This window comes from Calonectris borealis, chromosome 5 (genome assembly GCF_964195595.1).
Source record: "Calonectris borealis chromosome 5, bCalBor7.hap1.2, whole genome shotgun sequence".
Taxonomy (NCBI): Eukaryota; Metazoa; Chordata; class Aves; order Procellariiformes; family Procellariidae; genus Calonectris; species Calonectris borealis.
In genome coordinates this window covers 32904049-32920969 of record NC_134316.1, presented here as the reverse complement: position 1 = coordinate 32920969, position 16921 = coordinate 32904049, and the positions used below count along the sequence as shown (strand labels likewise).

General features: G+C 33.7%; 1 protein-coding gene across 1 annotated transcript in view; it reads right to left on the bottom strand.

The window, feature by feature from the left end:
- Positions 1 to 16921, bottom strand: part of NOVA1 (NOVA alternative splicing regulator 1) — a 156190-nt gene that overhangs the window by 22502 nt on the left and 116767 nt on the right. The window contains exons 3-4 of the mRNA XM_075151751.1: positions 15575 to 15741; positions 4919 to 4990 (exon numbers count right to left, since the gene is read on the bottom strand). Coding sequence (XP_075007852.1) covers positions 4919 to 4990; positions 15575 to 15741 — 239 coding nt within the window. The remainder of the gene's footprint in view (positions 1 to 4918; positions 4991 to 15574; positions 15742 to 16921) is intronic.

Genomic DNA, 16921 nt, shown 5'->3' with positions numbered 1-16921 from the left:
ACCTAGTATCCTGGGATTATCATTAAAACTCATAAAACATCATTTATACTTCAAGATTAATCTACTGATAAAAACTTTATCATTTGAAGTGGATATTATATATATTTTAAAATTCCGTGCCCTAATTGTAACAAAAGACTAAAGCAAAGCTTTCCTATTTCTTCTTCCACCTCCCACAAAAAATTAGATATTAAATATCAGTGATATGAGTTCATCAACCCTTTAAAAGCTGTCAGTATGCTTTACAGACAGCCTCTATTTTCAGATTCTCTATCTGGCATGAAAAGATCATACTTCTGTAAGTCATTTTACAGACAGGGATAGGACTGTTCTTTAAAGTCAGAAAGGGAAACCATCTACATCAATCATTACAATTTAGAGATATCAATCAATCCCCCAATTCTAGTTATATGTGTACTATCATATCCCATTGCAAGCTATAGATTTTGCATAAAATAAAGAGAAAATATAAGCCAAAAGTACAAACTCCTAATTCCAAGACTATAACAGCCACACGCTTGTGCTGTACCTGCTGGGTACAGGCAGTACCAAGAAAAATGGCTCAGTTCCATCACGTAAAAAAGTTGAAAAGTATTATTTATTACAGATACTGCAGCAACCAGATAACGTAGATATGCTCCAAAAAAACGTAAACCTTGAGGACTGAATGGACAAATCCTACACCTACCTGCACTCCACAAAATTTATATTACACGATATTAAATTATAAAATAAGAGTTTCAGGTGCAAAAACAAAGAAGCAAAATAGAAGGTATAATTGTAAAAAATGCAAATGCCATAGGAAAAAATAGTGCATTTAAAAAAGTAAAAATAAAAGAAGGTTTATATAGTAAGTTAATTACACAAAGTTTGTGATGATAAATCCTATTACATTACTGAGCTTAAGCCTATCTAAATTATAAGGGAAGGGGAAAGGACTCCTACCCATCACTCTCCTGACTCACTTGTAAGTGGGAATGTGTGTTTGGGACTTTTATTCTCTTACAGCCAGTAGTAAAGGTCAGCAGCGGTATCAATCTCATGGATAAAGGGAGAATTGGAGAAGGAAACATGCAAGGGTTTACAACTGAATTTTTAGATGTACATCAAATAGACAAAGGAGAAATACAAAGCTTAGGTTTATATCACTCGTGTTTCTCACTCTAAAATAACAGTAACATCAGTAAAGCAGGCAGATAAGAAGACAAAAAAAAATCTTGAAAACAAAAGAAAATATTTAAACAGTTTAATTATAGAAATACTTGTCTGTCTAATGTCACTTAACTGTTAAAATAAGTATTAAAACTTGTACCTTTAAATGTACTACAGAGGAAAAGCAAGCATGTTTTATATGATGTTTATGGTGTTATTCATCATTTTTGAGATGAAATTCCCACTTGAAGTGTACTGTGGAAAAGTAAAATTGATTTCCTCCTTCTGGTAAATAAAAGTAAAGCTATATTCTGCTAGCTCCAGGGGTGTCAGCAGAACAGTTTTACCACTGTAGCTGTATGTCTGTCAGTGTTCTGTTATAAACAAAGCTGACAAAGTTCATGAGGGGGTAACACAGAAGCTCTCACTATAAAAGTACAGAAAGATTGAGTTCTTTTCAGTGATAGGCAGACAGGAGGCAGGGGGGGGAAAGTTATTTGAAATGTCCCTAATTCTATTGCCTCTATGGTTCTTTCTTCCTTGGGAAGTTTGCAGTGTATGAATTTTTAATGTGAACAAAGGCCCAAGGAAGTTCTACTGAAAAAATAAGACATTTACAACAATAATATTGACAGATGTATATCTTCCTGGAACAAAGAACTAAAGGAAAAAAAACACTTCCAACACAGAGGTTTCTGTTGCGTCCACGGCAATTCAATATAACACAACACATGACAGTTCTGAAGGAAATTTTTTTTTCCACCATATAAGACATTTTCGAGACAATCCTCTTCTTGAGAATCGTAAAATGAGTAGTTTCATGAACACTGGATTTTTCAACAAACAACAATTCAACAAAAGTTGAAATTGCCATACAAAGGAGTTATGATCTCATCTGAATGGAGGCAAAGTGAGTCATTAAAAGGAAGACATAATACAAGCCAGATTTCCTGCCCAGCTTCCTCTGACCTCTGTTGGCAGAACTATTTTCCTCTTGCGGTAAAAAGTGTGCCTAGAAATGGTTCTTCCCACTCTGCAAGCTCTGTCAGGAGAATACAACTGACATGCTTGTGCAGCGGGAAGGATCACATCATCAGGTATGCTCATCAACACACATCCTCGACAGGTCTCTAATTGCAATGACTTATGGGGAGTCCTCCAACCCAGTTGAAAAATCTCACTCCAACAGCAACCCAGCATTAAGCATTGCTTAAACCTTGCTTAATCACCTTACTAATCTTTAATATAAAATATTATCTTGTCATGATTAAAATATTATAGAAAATGGAATAACCTTAAGCCTGATATGCTACTATATCCACACAACAGGATGTGCTGTGAATTTATCTTCCACCTTAACACTAAATTTCCTGACCTCCATCCAGTTAAATAAGCTCCTTCCTGTTATTCTGATATAACATCTTGCGAGAAAACTCATACCTGAATGGTTATTTTCTATTCAGAATCAACTTACACAGCCATATATCAAAACAAACATTTGTTGTTGTTGTTCTCTAATACTCTCCTATTGGGTACTTACATGACTACTGACAGGTTTGAGATTACTGTGTTGGAACCTATTTTCGTGTGACAGCCGCAGTGCAGATACTTGTCGATATACTTGTGCTGAATGCTAATCACTACTACAGTCTGGAAACAATTGCCAGCTACGTCACTTATCACTAGAATGAACAGAAAGGCCTTAATTGCCTTATCATGTGCTTTGTGCTTCCTGCTGGAATGTCTAGAAACCACTACGAAATACTAGGAGGGATAGAATAATTATAAACCAGTAGGAATTTCAAGGGTTAATGATAAAAGCAGTTCCAAAAGTCACTTAAGGAACTCATTAATCTTCTTCATATATACAATTTTAATGCTATTCAAAAGAGATTGTTTGTACGAAAACTGAATTGAACACAGGTTATGGAAAAAATGCATTAAACTATGTAATGTGGAATATAGGCAGAACACAAAGCATACATTTCCCTTAGTTTGGATATTCAGCTATATCACTTGACAATATTCTCCTAGAACAACTTTCTACAAAAATAAATATTTTTAGCTCCTAAAAAGTCATTTAAAGTTTATATGCTACATTGTAATTTTGGTAATTCAAAATTCATAGAACAGATGCAAAGTAGGTACTTCTCTGATGCTAATTAAACAGCATACTCAAATAGTATTTCCTGTAAATAAAAGCACCTCTTCCTTTTTCTCCAAATAATGATCATCAGGGTATACTCATAACTTAAAAAAAAAAAAGTGGGAAAGAAGACACAGAAAAGAAAAATAGTAAGAACACTTAAAAAGATCTGTGCGCTCTACATTTTCAAAACCTTCTAATTAAAATACACAAAATACTAAAATTAAGAGAGAGAATAAAGGCTGAACAGAGTGTTCATAAAATACCCCTAGCTGCTGGCAAAGATTTTATCTTTGTCATTTAATGATGATGAAGCCAAATAACTGTTGCTGGAATGGAAGCAGGCTGATGAAGGCGGCTTTCAAATTGAAGTGAGGGATATCGCAATTTATATTTTCTTAGTAGTTCTTCTATCTGTACAATTTCTCTCTAAATTTCATTACTTTCTGTATTAGATGTCCCTTTCAACAGATAGTCATGTGTTGATCAAAAATGTGATATATTGCTTCAATATGCCTGTGTCCTGTTGTATGTTAAATTGTTCACACAGCCAGCAAGTTCTAAGCAGTTCACAAAATATCAGAGGATCAGTAATTAGTAGCAATGTTAACTTCCAGGGAAAATTAGCTTGTTGTGAAGAAAACTTTTCTGGTATTTGATCTAATTTGTGCAAGATCTGATAGAAGCATTCAGCTAACTTAAATAAACAGATTGTGTGTTAAAAACTGTTAGCACATACGGAATACTTACATTATTTGAACACAAAGTACATTAAGTTTAACAGTACATTAAAAAAATGAATAAGGTATTTATTCAGCATGAATCAGTTCTAAAAAGCATGGTATGAAGTAACTTTAACAATTTTCATAGGGAAGGCAAATAGATACACAGTATGATGATTTGTGGACATAATGAACTGGTCATGTTTTTTTCCAGTCAAAATAGAAATAAATGAGTGTAATTAAAATACTGTTAAAAGCACAGTTTATGCATTTAAAAAGAAGACATGAATTAAACTTATTTAGATGTGTTTAGTATGTTTTTAGAGACTTAATTTTACTTCATCAATAAAGTTTCATTTCAAATCTATTTTTTTATTACATACACTATTTAAATAATGCGCCTATGTTACTGTCCACAAACACATTTCAAAATTCTTAAAGTAAATAAACAAATAAATAAAGAAATCTGTTTGCCATTCCTAGGTTCATACCCAGCTAATTAAGCATGGTTTTAGGGGTAATTCCATTATGATTTATAAATGATCCAGGAAGTAAATACGTGTGTGCATATATACATAAACATACATATACCAAGAGTTACTCTGTCTACAAACACACCAGCATGTATCCTTACTATTTATTAAATCAAATTAAAAAAAGACTATTTTACAAGATATTGTGCTTTCATCAGAGATTTAAAAAAGACAACAAAACAAATTAAAAGAAGAAAAATGTTTTCCATTCAATTTACCAATTTCTAACAAGAGTTAGATATCTATGGTTATGGGTGTATATATGTGAATGAACGAATAAATCCTTAACCCACCATATCTTTTTCTCCAGTTTGCAAGCTGTCACCCGTGAAAAGTATGGTGTAGATGGTAGGATGATACTGTACCTGATTGGCTCTGGAGGTGGTCATGGGATCAGATGGAGAGGACTTGGTGGTAGTTGGGGAAGATGGCAATGTCTGGGAACAAAGCAGTTCAGGAGCAAATCAACCTTTACAAGCCTTAGACTGAACAGTTAAAAAAATAAATAAACCAACGAAAGTAACATAACTAGAAAATTAAAATAAATAAAAAATGCCTAAGACAAAAATCTTTCTCCTACTCATTGGAACTTAATGGAATTTAAAGTCAATTAGATAAATAATGCATGTAAATATGCATGCTTATGCATGTAAAAACAAATTCATGACTTGAAATCAAGATGGTGAACTCACATAAATACTTAAAAATATGCTGACCACATGAGGAATATATTCTTTCCTCTCTCCTCCTCTTGGGGAAAATGAAGACTATAGTAAACACAAATTCCAGCAAGTTCAATGAGCACACTAGAAACAGTTCTCAGTTTACAAACAAACAGGGCCAACATCTGAAAGAAGTTAGAGACATTTACTTTGGCACCTTATAATGCACCATTCTATAGCACGGACTATAGCCAGCAAACTGTGTTCCATATCTTACAACAATTACACTGAAGCTACTGAGGTTTTAGCAATATACTAACTGCTAAAATATTTATTGATCTTTTTTAATCAAGAGGCAGGTGAAAAAATGTAAACATTAATCTCATGATGGATGAACATGCAACTAATACCTTCACAACAAATTACTACAATATATTTATGATTAGCATTAAAAATGTTCATTTAGTTGAGCAAAGGTTAATAACTTATTATCAGGCCTCTGTTCAAAATAAACACAAAAAAGAATTAAGAGTCATATTTATTGATCATGTTTTCTAAATAATATACATATGCTTAACATTAATTCTTGAACACATCAAAAAAGCACTGCTCTGTTTAAAATTTTTATATACACATTTCTCTTTTTAAAGTATTAGATCCTGACAGAATAACTCTTTTCTTTTTATAAATGTAGTAAAAATGTAAAATTCCAATTTTCAAAACATAACATACAATACTTATTCAAAGCATGTTTTTTGACATCTTTGTAATATATAAATATTATAAAATATCCAAAATTACACTACTTTTGCTTTAAGAAATAAGATGTTAAAATGCTATACAATGTGATTTATCACATGGTCATATAATTACTAACCAAAACTATTTAGAAATAAATGAAGCAAAATTTCACACTTTCAGCAGTTCTGTTACTTACAATCATTGACAGTCCCTCATAAAATAGGTATACATACTTTTGCACTAAAACTCTTAATGCATATGAGAAAGCTGGGACACTGTGAATGTATAAAGTTGTGTATTAGCAAAATATGGGCTTGTACATATGCACACACAAATATTTTAGTTGTATGTTAAGTAATATGAAGATCCATTTTTTCATAGTTTGTACATAAACAAGCAGCCAAAACAGGAAAAAAGTATCTTAAGAAACAGATCCTTAGTTTGTGTTTCCAACTTGTAACTCATGTTACAAAACAATAAAAACAAAAATAAAACATATACAGGTTAAGCATCAACTGGGACTCTTTCAAGAGGCTTAAGTAAAAAAATATTACCATGTATAGGGCATTATAAAAAATATGTAGCTTGGCAAAATGTTATTGGTCAGCAGATGCTATACATTGTGAAAATCAAGATAATTATAAAGAATTCCCCCATGTCTTTCTGTACAGAACATGGGTTCATTCGAGAGGAGTTAGAATTATTTAGAAAAAGAAATGTCAGATTCCACAGCAGTACAGGGTCAACCCTATCCAATTATAGAATTATACTTCTGATTTTAGTGGGATGATGCAATATCTTTCTTACCAAAGTCTGAAATTGCAATGAACTGATTTTCATCATTTAAACTTAAACTAGCAGGAAAAAAACACAAAAAAAACCCCAACCAAACAGAATGAAGGACTGTAACTTATCCCAATGGGTTTTCTTTATTATAGCTATACATTAAACTCTCATCCTGAACTTAAAAAAAAAAAAAAGTTATTATTCTTCAGCAAAACTCTGAAAATATATTTTTAAAATATTTCAGACATCTGATAGTCTGTGTGATCAACACTACTGCTACCTAGGGCATACTGTATTGTATATTGTTTTGGTATGTTAGGGTAATTAACAAAAGGAAAAATAGTTTGTTCTTCACAGGTGTTACTAAATGTAACTAGTGGATTTATAAGAAAATTCGTGGAACACTTCAACACTGAATAATGACCTAATCATTGATACCACAAGTAATTTAAGAAACTGGAAGCATCTCAGTTTTCAATTAATATCAATCTTCCTAAAGCATAGAAATGTATGGCTGCGATGAAAAAGAAGTGATGATACTCAGTTCAGATGACTGTTGAACTATAACATCTATTAAGTAGAAGCTTTTCTCTATTCCGTTTTAGCAAAAGCTTGTTTAAAATACAATGGAAAAAAGATAAAAATATTTAAAAGCAAAACAACTGTATTAACGAACAAGAACCAAGTATGGGCATACACATTTTTGTCCACATATACATACCAATGACAAAATGCTGAAAATAGCAATAAGGTTTTTCATTTTGTGTTTTTGGTGTTTTTTCTTTGTATATCAGGTTGTTTGTGTTTGAGGCTTAATCTCTCTTACTTTGTTTACTGACATAACTGCTTTTATTTTTTTATATATCTATACATATATATAAAAAAGTGTGTATATATATGTAAAAGAACTGACAGCATTTTGTAAAAATTCACCCCTTTTCATGCTTCTGTATAATTCTGGAAACACATCAATTTATGCAGACACACCTATTTATTTCTTCAATAATAAAGTAACACAAAGTAATTTCTCAAAAATAAAAAAAAAGAAACACATTTGAATTTTGTATTGAATTTCCACTGGCTGGTAAGTAATTTATTGATTTGCAAAAACTTTTAGGCAAAATTACTTCTTAAAGGAAGTTGGACAGAGCTCAATAATTCTGATTTATTACGCAACATAGAATTTTTTTTTTTTTAATTTGGCAAGTGTTTTGCATTAGGCAAGCACTCGAATTTAGTAGTTATTAAGCTTCTGGGAATGAGATGTATAAAGTGATTAGAAATCATAAGATAAATTTACATTACAGAGTTTCAATTTTTGAGACTGAAACATGCGTACTATAATTGAAGCTTTCCTGAAATTGCAGGGTGACTGCTGGCAAGGTTATAGAAAAAAGCCAGTCAGAATTTCTACCACACACCACTTTAAGACTTGCAGAGTTTTTTTTAAGCTAAATCTTGAATAGTATAGTCCAAGCCATGGTGAAATTGGTCTTCTCTGTTTTCTCAAATATTTCTTTTCCTATTACTTATGAGACAATGAATGGAAGACTATAGTTACAGGTAAGTGTTTTTTGTTTTTACTTTAAGTTTCTAGAACAGATGTTTGAGAAAACAGATTTTAAGTAATAAAAAGGGAGCTTAGTCTTAGAAATAAAATTCTGTTTGAGCCATATTTGAGTTGTAGTATTTTCTGAAAGTCCAAGAAAATACTTCTTCCTTGTGTTGCTCACAAGAATTGATTATACTGTGAGAGACTGGTCTCAGACTGCACAACAGACTAAAGGGTGCAGAAAGATGGTCAAAGCATCACACTTCCATGCTTCATATTTTTGAGTAACAGAGTGAAGATATAGCTGTATCACAGCAGTATAGAATACATATACTCCATCTGCACAGTTTTCCAAAAGGTCTCTGAGCCCTCTTTCAATGACTTCATGAATTGCCTGATGCAGAGCTATGTATAAATGACGAAAATCACACCCTCATATATATACTAAAAAAAGTCAATACTTACACCCTAGATAATAAATATTGTACTGAGACAGTTAACTTAATTCTCAGTACCTATTAGTACACTTATATATAGAAGGGTAGAAAGAAAAGGCAGAAAATGAAATACCATTTGAAAACAGGGTTAGAGACATGAAAGCATATAAAGAACATCATTTAAATGTGAAGATGAAACTGCATTTACAGCTTACCAATTTCTTGTTTCCAGTTTCCACTACAGGGGGAAACAGTTTCCACTGTTTCCAGTTTCTCACTACAGGGCTTGCCAAATAAAGGAAATCTTGGTAATAACATTACCCACATTAAATTAGTATTACTATTAAGCTAATACTGAGTTTCAGTCTTGCATATATTAATATTGGTACTTTTAAATCACTGAAATTCATGTGATGACAAAACTAATTTGCTTAAGCCAATATTTTAATGCACTTTAAGAAAAGGTGGTATCTTTTTTGAATTGTATTAAATAGTTGAATACCTTCTGCAGCTAAAATGAGAAACAGAGAGCACTGCAGGGCCCCATTGTGCTGAACAACATAAAAGATTGACTTAGTAGACTTTCAACAGTATCAGAGATGAGCCTTTCTAAACAGTCCACTTGTTTTGTAAACATACTGAGTCTTCTTTTCTTTGCTGTGAACTCCTTTAATCTGTAACTTTGGCAAATGATTCCCATCTCAGCAATGACTGTATAAATACATAACACATTTCAAAAATAAAATTTGGAAAAAGAAATAATCAAGGATTAATAACTTATTTACAATCCAGATGGTAAAAAGGCTACTTTGATGATTTCAGTGATCTAATTTTACTTGCTACCTTTTCACTTCTGTAAAGAACAAATAAAATACATTCTGATGATATTTCATACTCTTTGTATTTGGTTTTGCTTTTGTGTAAAAGAATACACAGGGCATAGGGCAAGACAAAAAGACTAAGAAAGCTAGCATATATAGATGGAATGCTTACTCATAGGTGTTTATAGAGGTAATTTATCTGCATTTATGAACTCTTGGGGACTTGTCTTTGAAAAAGGAAAAACATGTAGTAAGAATGATGTAAAAGAAAGATTATCTCGTGTTCTGTCTGGGGACAAGAAGGGGTAAGGAGCTTAAAGCAAACCAGCAGGTGCCATTTGGATCATCAGAGCAACTCTGGATGGAGGGAATGATTTAGGATGAAGATTACAGTAAAATGGACAAAGAAGAATCAGGACCTTCTCTTTCCTCAAAACTTGTCACAGTAACACAGAACTACTACAAGATCTGGTGCTGTTATATAGAAATACCAGAAAACTCAAGTAAATAACCAGACACAGGCATCAAAACACATAAGAAGATATGGGTCTAAGATTTGTGTCAAAAACCCCAACTCCTAGAAGGAAAGAAAATGTCACCTTTTGATTCTGGGCTACTTTGGGATTTGGAAAAATACCACCAACACTATAAAGCCACCAGAAGGCATGAGATATAACTTCAGAATTTTCTTAAGAATCAGAACACTGCTGAAAATTTCTGCAATGTTGAATGCTGCTGTTCATCCCCCAACAAAATCTTCTATTCGCATTGCACTTCTGAAGCACATACAATGAAGAGTTAATCACCAGCTACAGAGTTCATTGTGTTCATAAAACACGGTTTCACATACGTATTGAGATTATATCCAACACTGGTGAAATGAAACAGAAAATTAAAACAGTGATCTGGCACCAGAATTAAGTCAAGGGCATATGAGGGACAGGATATAGTATACATATTTTTATGGAATGCTAAAACTTTTGCCATGGGATGTAATATATAGGACTGTCTCTCTAGTAAATAATGGCGGGGTTTTTTGTCCTCACAACTTGTAAACACACCTGCATATCTTATTATTCATTGCAGAGCAGTAACTGGTGCAATTCTTCACCTATGTTCAAAAGTGGGAAAAGTTTATGAGAAATTGTTAGCTAGATGAAGAGACAGTGATTTACAAAACTAATTATTATTATTTACCTCAAATTAAAAATGTAGTTATTTTTTCATATTCTGGAGCTTAGTAAGGTTCATCTAGGCGACAGACTGTTGCCTTAAATGGATGATAAAAAGAAGAAAGGCTCATCAGAAGGGATGAAGGCATTTCAAGAAACCAATGAAGGTTTCTTAAGGAAGGAAAGACTTGGGGATATTGGTGAATGAAAACTGACTACGATCTGGCAATGTGCGCTCGCAGCCCAGAAAGCCAATCATATCCTGGGCTGCATCAAAAGAAGTGTGGCTAGGAGGTCAAGAGGTGATTCTCCCCTTCTACTCCGCTCTCATGAGACCCCACCTGGAGTACTGCATTCAGCTCTGGTGCCCCCAGCATAAGAAAGACATGGACCTGCTTGAGTGGGTCCAGAGGAGGGCCACAAAGATGATCAGGGGGTTGGAGCACCTCCCCCATGAGGAAAGGCTGAGAGAGATGGGGTTGTTCAGTCTGGAGAAGAGAAAGCTCCAGGAAGACCTTATAGCGACCTTCCAGTACTTAAAGGGTGCCTAAGGAAATATGAGGAGGGTCTCTTCATCAGGGAGTGTAGTGATAGGACGAGGGGTAACAGTTTTAAACTGAAAGAGGGTAGATTTAGATTAGATATTAGGGATAAATTCTTTACTGTGAGTGTGGTGAGACACTAGAACAGGTTGCCCAGAGAAACTGTAGATGCCCCCTCGCTGGAAGTGTTCAAGGCCAGGCTGGATGAGGCTTTGAGCAATCTGAACTAGTGGAAGATATCCCTGTCCATGGCAGGGGGGTTGGAACTAGATGATCTTTAAGGTCTCTTCCAACCCAAAGCATTCCACGATTCTATGAAGTCTACCGGGTCTTTACAGTTGGAAGAACTCATATCCCATATTTAAAAAAAAAAAAAATCCTCCATTTAAGCCAGTATTTTCAGATCTGTATTCTTAAAGTCAGGTTCTATTTAAGCACTTCAAAGTAAAACCTTTTATTTAAAAATGATCAACATTTCCATTTTTTTTTGTTGATCAGCATTTTTGAAGTAAAAGTAGCGATTTTCACTAGAAGAATGTGAATTTACAAACCTGAGTCCAGACATTCAGTTTTGCAGTTTTTGAATACAATGCCTGGGACAATGATCAACGAACATTAGTTAAAGACTCATGAGAGGTTAATTATCTGCTTAAAAATCTGAAATGCAACTGGGTCCAATGAAAACATTAACTGGAAGTTCTATATGTGAAAGTTTTACTCTAGATTTTCAAGGAAGAAATTCTAAAACCTTTGTCCATGCTTCGATAGCTAAACATTTCATGGAATCAAAGAATGATTCAGGTTGGAAAGGATCTCAGAAGGCCAAACAGTGCAAACTCCTGCTTAAAGCAGTTAGCTATAAGATCACACATCTTTCCTTCTATATAATGCACAGTTCTGCAATGGCTATCTCTGATTCCATGTGCTTCCTGGACAGGCTGCTACAACACCTGCTACCTGTAAAACAACTGAAAGCTGGAAAGAAAATTCAGCTAGCATACAAAGAAGCAGCACTAGTTTCTGAAGAAGGTGATGTGATAAGACCACATTATGCAGCCTTTTCCATTGTTCATAGGAGCTGCTATTAATTTAGAGGTGAAATTTAAAGCTTTGTATGCTAATTACAAAGCCGAAACAGCTCAGGCTCCTAACCACTTTATGAAAACTATATTCTGCTCCCCTGGGTTACAATATGGTCTGAAAGAGTTGGTGTGACACTTCAACTAATAGAGAAAAGGGAGGTTAGATGCTCATAGCAGTTTCTAAAAAGTAAAAGGGCACAGGAATCAGTTGGTTATTGTTGAATGATACAGCAGATGGCTGACATCTATGAAGAGATTGCCTATGTTATGTAGAGAGAAAAGATGCAAACCTATCTCAATTAAATATCTATCAGACATGCTTGGAGAAGAGAACTACCTCGTATCTGCTGATAAGTCCATAGGATTAAGAGATGTGGAAAAATGCAGTGGAGAAGGCTCAAAAGGAACCAGATGGACTTGTTTACACATTTTCTGAAGCTGAAAAAGCTGAAGTTAGAGAGACCAGAATGTTTGGATAGTGACTTCCATTAGTAAGGAGAAATGCCAGGCCAGACTGAGCCTCTATGTACACCCATGCCTTTCCTGAAGACAGAAAGTGCTGAAACTTAAGCAGTCAGCAAAGGGTTTACCTACTGACTTTATTCATTGAAACTGTAGCCAGAAGATATTTCCTTTCTTAGCTTGCTTCTTTGAGGCGAGTGTCGGTAAAGCAGCCCAGGACAAAGAAATGACAACAGAGAAATGAGAGCTGCATGCTCATTTAGACATGGGTGGCATTGCAAGGCTTCAACTGCAGGTATCTTCATTCATGGGGAGAAAACTACCTTTGCTTTTTGGTAGAAACAGCTTGAAAACCAACAGAAATATCTTCAAAGTTCCTAATGAAGGTAAAATTTATTATTTCAGTTCAACTCTTGATCTCAAATGCTAAGTCTACTTTCCTCAATCTGCAACGTAATACTTTGGGTGCCAAAGTTCTTGAGTAATACTCTAAGATAGGAAGAACCATGTAAAAGTTTGTGTAAAAGAAGAAATTGTAATTCATAAGGCTTACTTTTTGCCATGTTCAAAATGACTTGTACTATACATTATCCCGATAATTTTGATAAAATTGTGACCTGTCTGCTATGAAAAAAAATAGCAACACTGGAGTTCTAGATCATGATTACCTGTTCTAAAATATTATCCTTTTAATTTCTTAAATAGAGGTATTATATCTTTCATTAAGATACAGGATATTCTGACATTGGAGGATAGATTACTTCACTGCAAACTCTATCTAAGAACTAAGCTAACAATTTCACTTCTTGGTAAGAATAATGGATTTTAGATTTATTGAGTCAATATTTATAGTGTATGAATTTATCATGAATAGATGTTGCTTCAATAAAAGAGAAGTTAAACAATTCATTGTGGTTAAAACTGCTCAACATATGCGCATGCATATCTCCAGATATTTGCAGTCATATTATTATGCACCTGTATGTATACAGGTAATATATTCAAATTTTCAGATGTAGAGCCAGTCAATAAATCACAGTCTTACAAGTTATACATTGTATTTAGTCTGTGTCTTAACTTCGCTAGCAGCAGCTCTGTTCACTAATCCATCCCTCCAGAATTTAATTTAACATTCCAAACATGAAATTGTTTTAAAAAAAACAAACCCCAAACCAACCAATCAAACTACAAAAAACGAACAAACAAAAAAAACACCCTAAAAAAACAACCAACAAACACCCGCCACTCCCCTCACCCCCACAAAAAAAACCAACAACCCAAAAAAACAAATTGAAAAAAAAACCTCAACAACTTTACAAATAAATTTTCTGGAGAAGTATTGTGGACAAGCTATATCAATTTCAGATACAAGACAGGAAGTATTTAGGCATGTCACTAAACAGCTCTGTAATCTAGTTTTTCAGGATCTTACTAACTTACCTAAAAATTAGCTTCATTTCATTGCAAAAGGGAAAAACACTTTTCATTGTAATAGAGAATACTCATTTCCCATTGGGTAGTACTGGCATAAAATCTAACATTTTACAAACAGAAAAGCCATTCAAAATACAGATCTCTTCAGCTTCTTCTCTCTATCTCAGGCATAATAATTTTCATATCTAATAATTGAGAAACTAATCCTATAAAATTGGGGCTTTTCTTTTTAGTATTTTCTTATAAATTATCTAGAGTATTTTTTATGTAAAAGTATCGCATATACAGAAAAAATAATATAGCATTAAATATTAGAAATCATATACAATGGCTTATGCACAGTTTTATCCATCCAAAGCAGTCTGATCATTCCAAACTCATCCTGTTCAAACACATCTTCATATAAGCATTCTGTGTATGACACTATATACAAAGTAAAGTAATTGCATACAGTTACCAAATTACTTTATAGGACACTGAATCTTGCTAGTGTAGAAGGACGAAACAATCTTTTCCCATATAGGACACGTGAGAAACTAAAATCTATCCTATATAGGATAGAGAGACAAGACAAAATTTTACTAATGTTCACTCATTTCTTTCTTCATCTTTTTCTTACTCAACACAATGGAAAATAATTTAAAATCCTGTATGACACATATTTCACATTTTCCTTAGAGGGCAATTTTCTTAAATTAAAATCGTTCTGGAAAATGTAATGAACTAAAGAATACTAGACCAATAATACCTTGCAAATATATTTTGCATCGCCCATAGATTTTTAAAGAAGTCAGTGTAAAACAGGCAAAAAGATGCCAAAAATAACATAAAATGAAATTGTAGAAAACATCCCAGGTAAATTATCTTTATATTTTCGAGTTCTTACAGGTAAAGATTTTAAAGTATCTAATATCTAATAAAAAAAACCAAGTAACATTTTTGTTTTTATTTTATATACACAAAAGTAGGAAACATTCAGTTAATATGTCATTTTTAGTAACGCTAAAGATTTACAAAGAGGTTCATCGTTTAAGATTAAAATTCAGCGGTCTTTAACTAAAACCTAGAAGTGTATTATCACCTTACACAGTAAAGAGAAGTTTACGAAAGAAACACATTAAAGCGTGGCATTGAAACTTATAAAACACTGTCTAAAAGAACTGCTGAGAAACACGGAACACATAAGTATAAGGAAAAAGAGAACCAGCAAATTACTAAAGGGTAAAATAACATTTTCTTAAAGAACATGTTATGTTTAGCCCTTGCAGCCTTAAAGTTTTAAGACTTCTAAGGAGCTGCTGTGACTCTCTATTCCCAACCAAAAACTCACTTGTTTGATGCGGTCTGGATTAACAGTGGTCTGAGGCTGTAGAATGCTGACAGGCTCTGTCTTGGCCACATTTTGAGGCATTTCTCGAATCTTCTCTGCAATGAAGCCATGAACTGCATTCAGTGCTTCAACTGTTCCCTGGATCAGACACACCCGCTCTGTAGTACCTGCAATACCAAAAGTTGACCTGAATAAAGTGGATTCTTCAAGGTCCCACAAACTCCTTTGATTATGGCATAAAGATGGCACCTGGAAGCAACCTTGCAAAAACAACTAGCAATACCTCCATAAACATACAAACGAAAGGAGAGATTTCCAAAAGATAACATACTGATGATCTGAACTCCTATTTGTGTAGATCCTACAAACACATAACTTTCCAAGCCAATCTGGAGAATATAAATTAGAAGGAAAAAAAAAAAAAGAACAAAAAACATTAGGTTTTGTTGGAAATATTAGCAAATACGTAAGCGTGTGCAGAATACATGTCTTTTAAATGATTTTGGCCTAGTTCTAGATAATTCTAAAATATTGTACAACTATTGTAACACGAGGTTGAACATAATAGCCGGTATTATAGAGGCACCGGGAATAAGCTTTTGTAATGAACACCTAAACTCCAAATACATTCATTTAGTGTAGACATTATTAGATCATTTCTTAAAACAGCTGCTAGTTGTTACGGCAAGGCCTTTCAAGGCCAACTGTTCTCATATATTTGAGTATCCACTTTGTCTTTTATAACCTTCCTACGTTACAAAATCCCTGCAATAACTGCAATTATTTACTGAATGCATGGAGTTTAAGCTGTCTTTAACGTGATTTAGCAGTTGGAAATTATGAAAGCTTGTACCAAATAAGTAGTCAATACGTCACAAATCACATTTCAAGAACTTCTGTTTAGAGTTATGCTGAATACTGTTCATGCAGGATATCTAGACTCCACGTGACTACCTTCTAAGCATCCATGTTCTAAGGTCATGGGAAAATACAATACACTTGTCAAATAGGTCTGATAGGTGAAATACATTTTTATTCTATGTGTAAGAATACTAGGCCTTTGGTTGCAATGAAGCAGAGGAGGGGACACTTTCCCACCATATTCATCTTTACGATAGGACAGATGCTTAAGAAAAACTGTCCTTGAACATATTCCTCATTCCCAAAGTCTGCATCAAAGTGTAACCCTCTGTTTCTTGTCATTTCAGTTTTGTCTGGTTTTCAGTTCTAACTGTTCTATTCTACACCGTATCATTTCGCTTAATTCTTCTCTCCAGTCTGAAGCACTTGTATTGGCTGTCACTGCCTCTCCCTATATCACCATTACTTACTCTCACCTTTAATTTC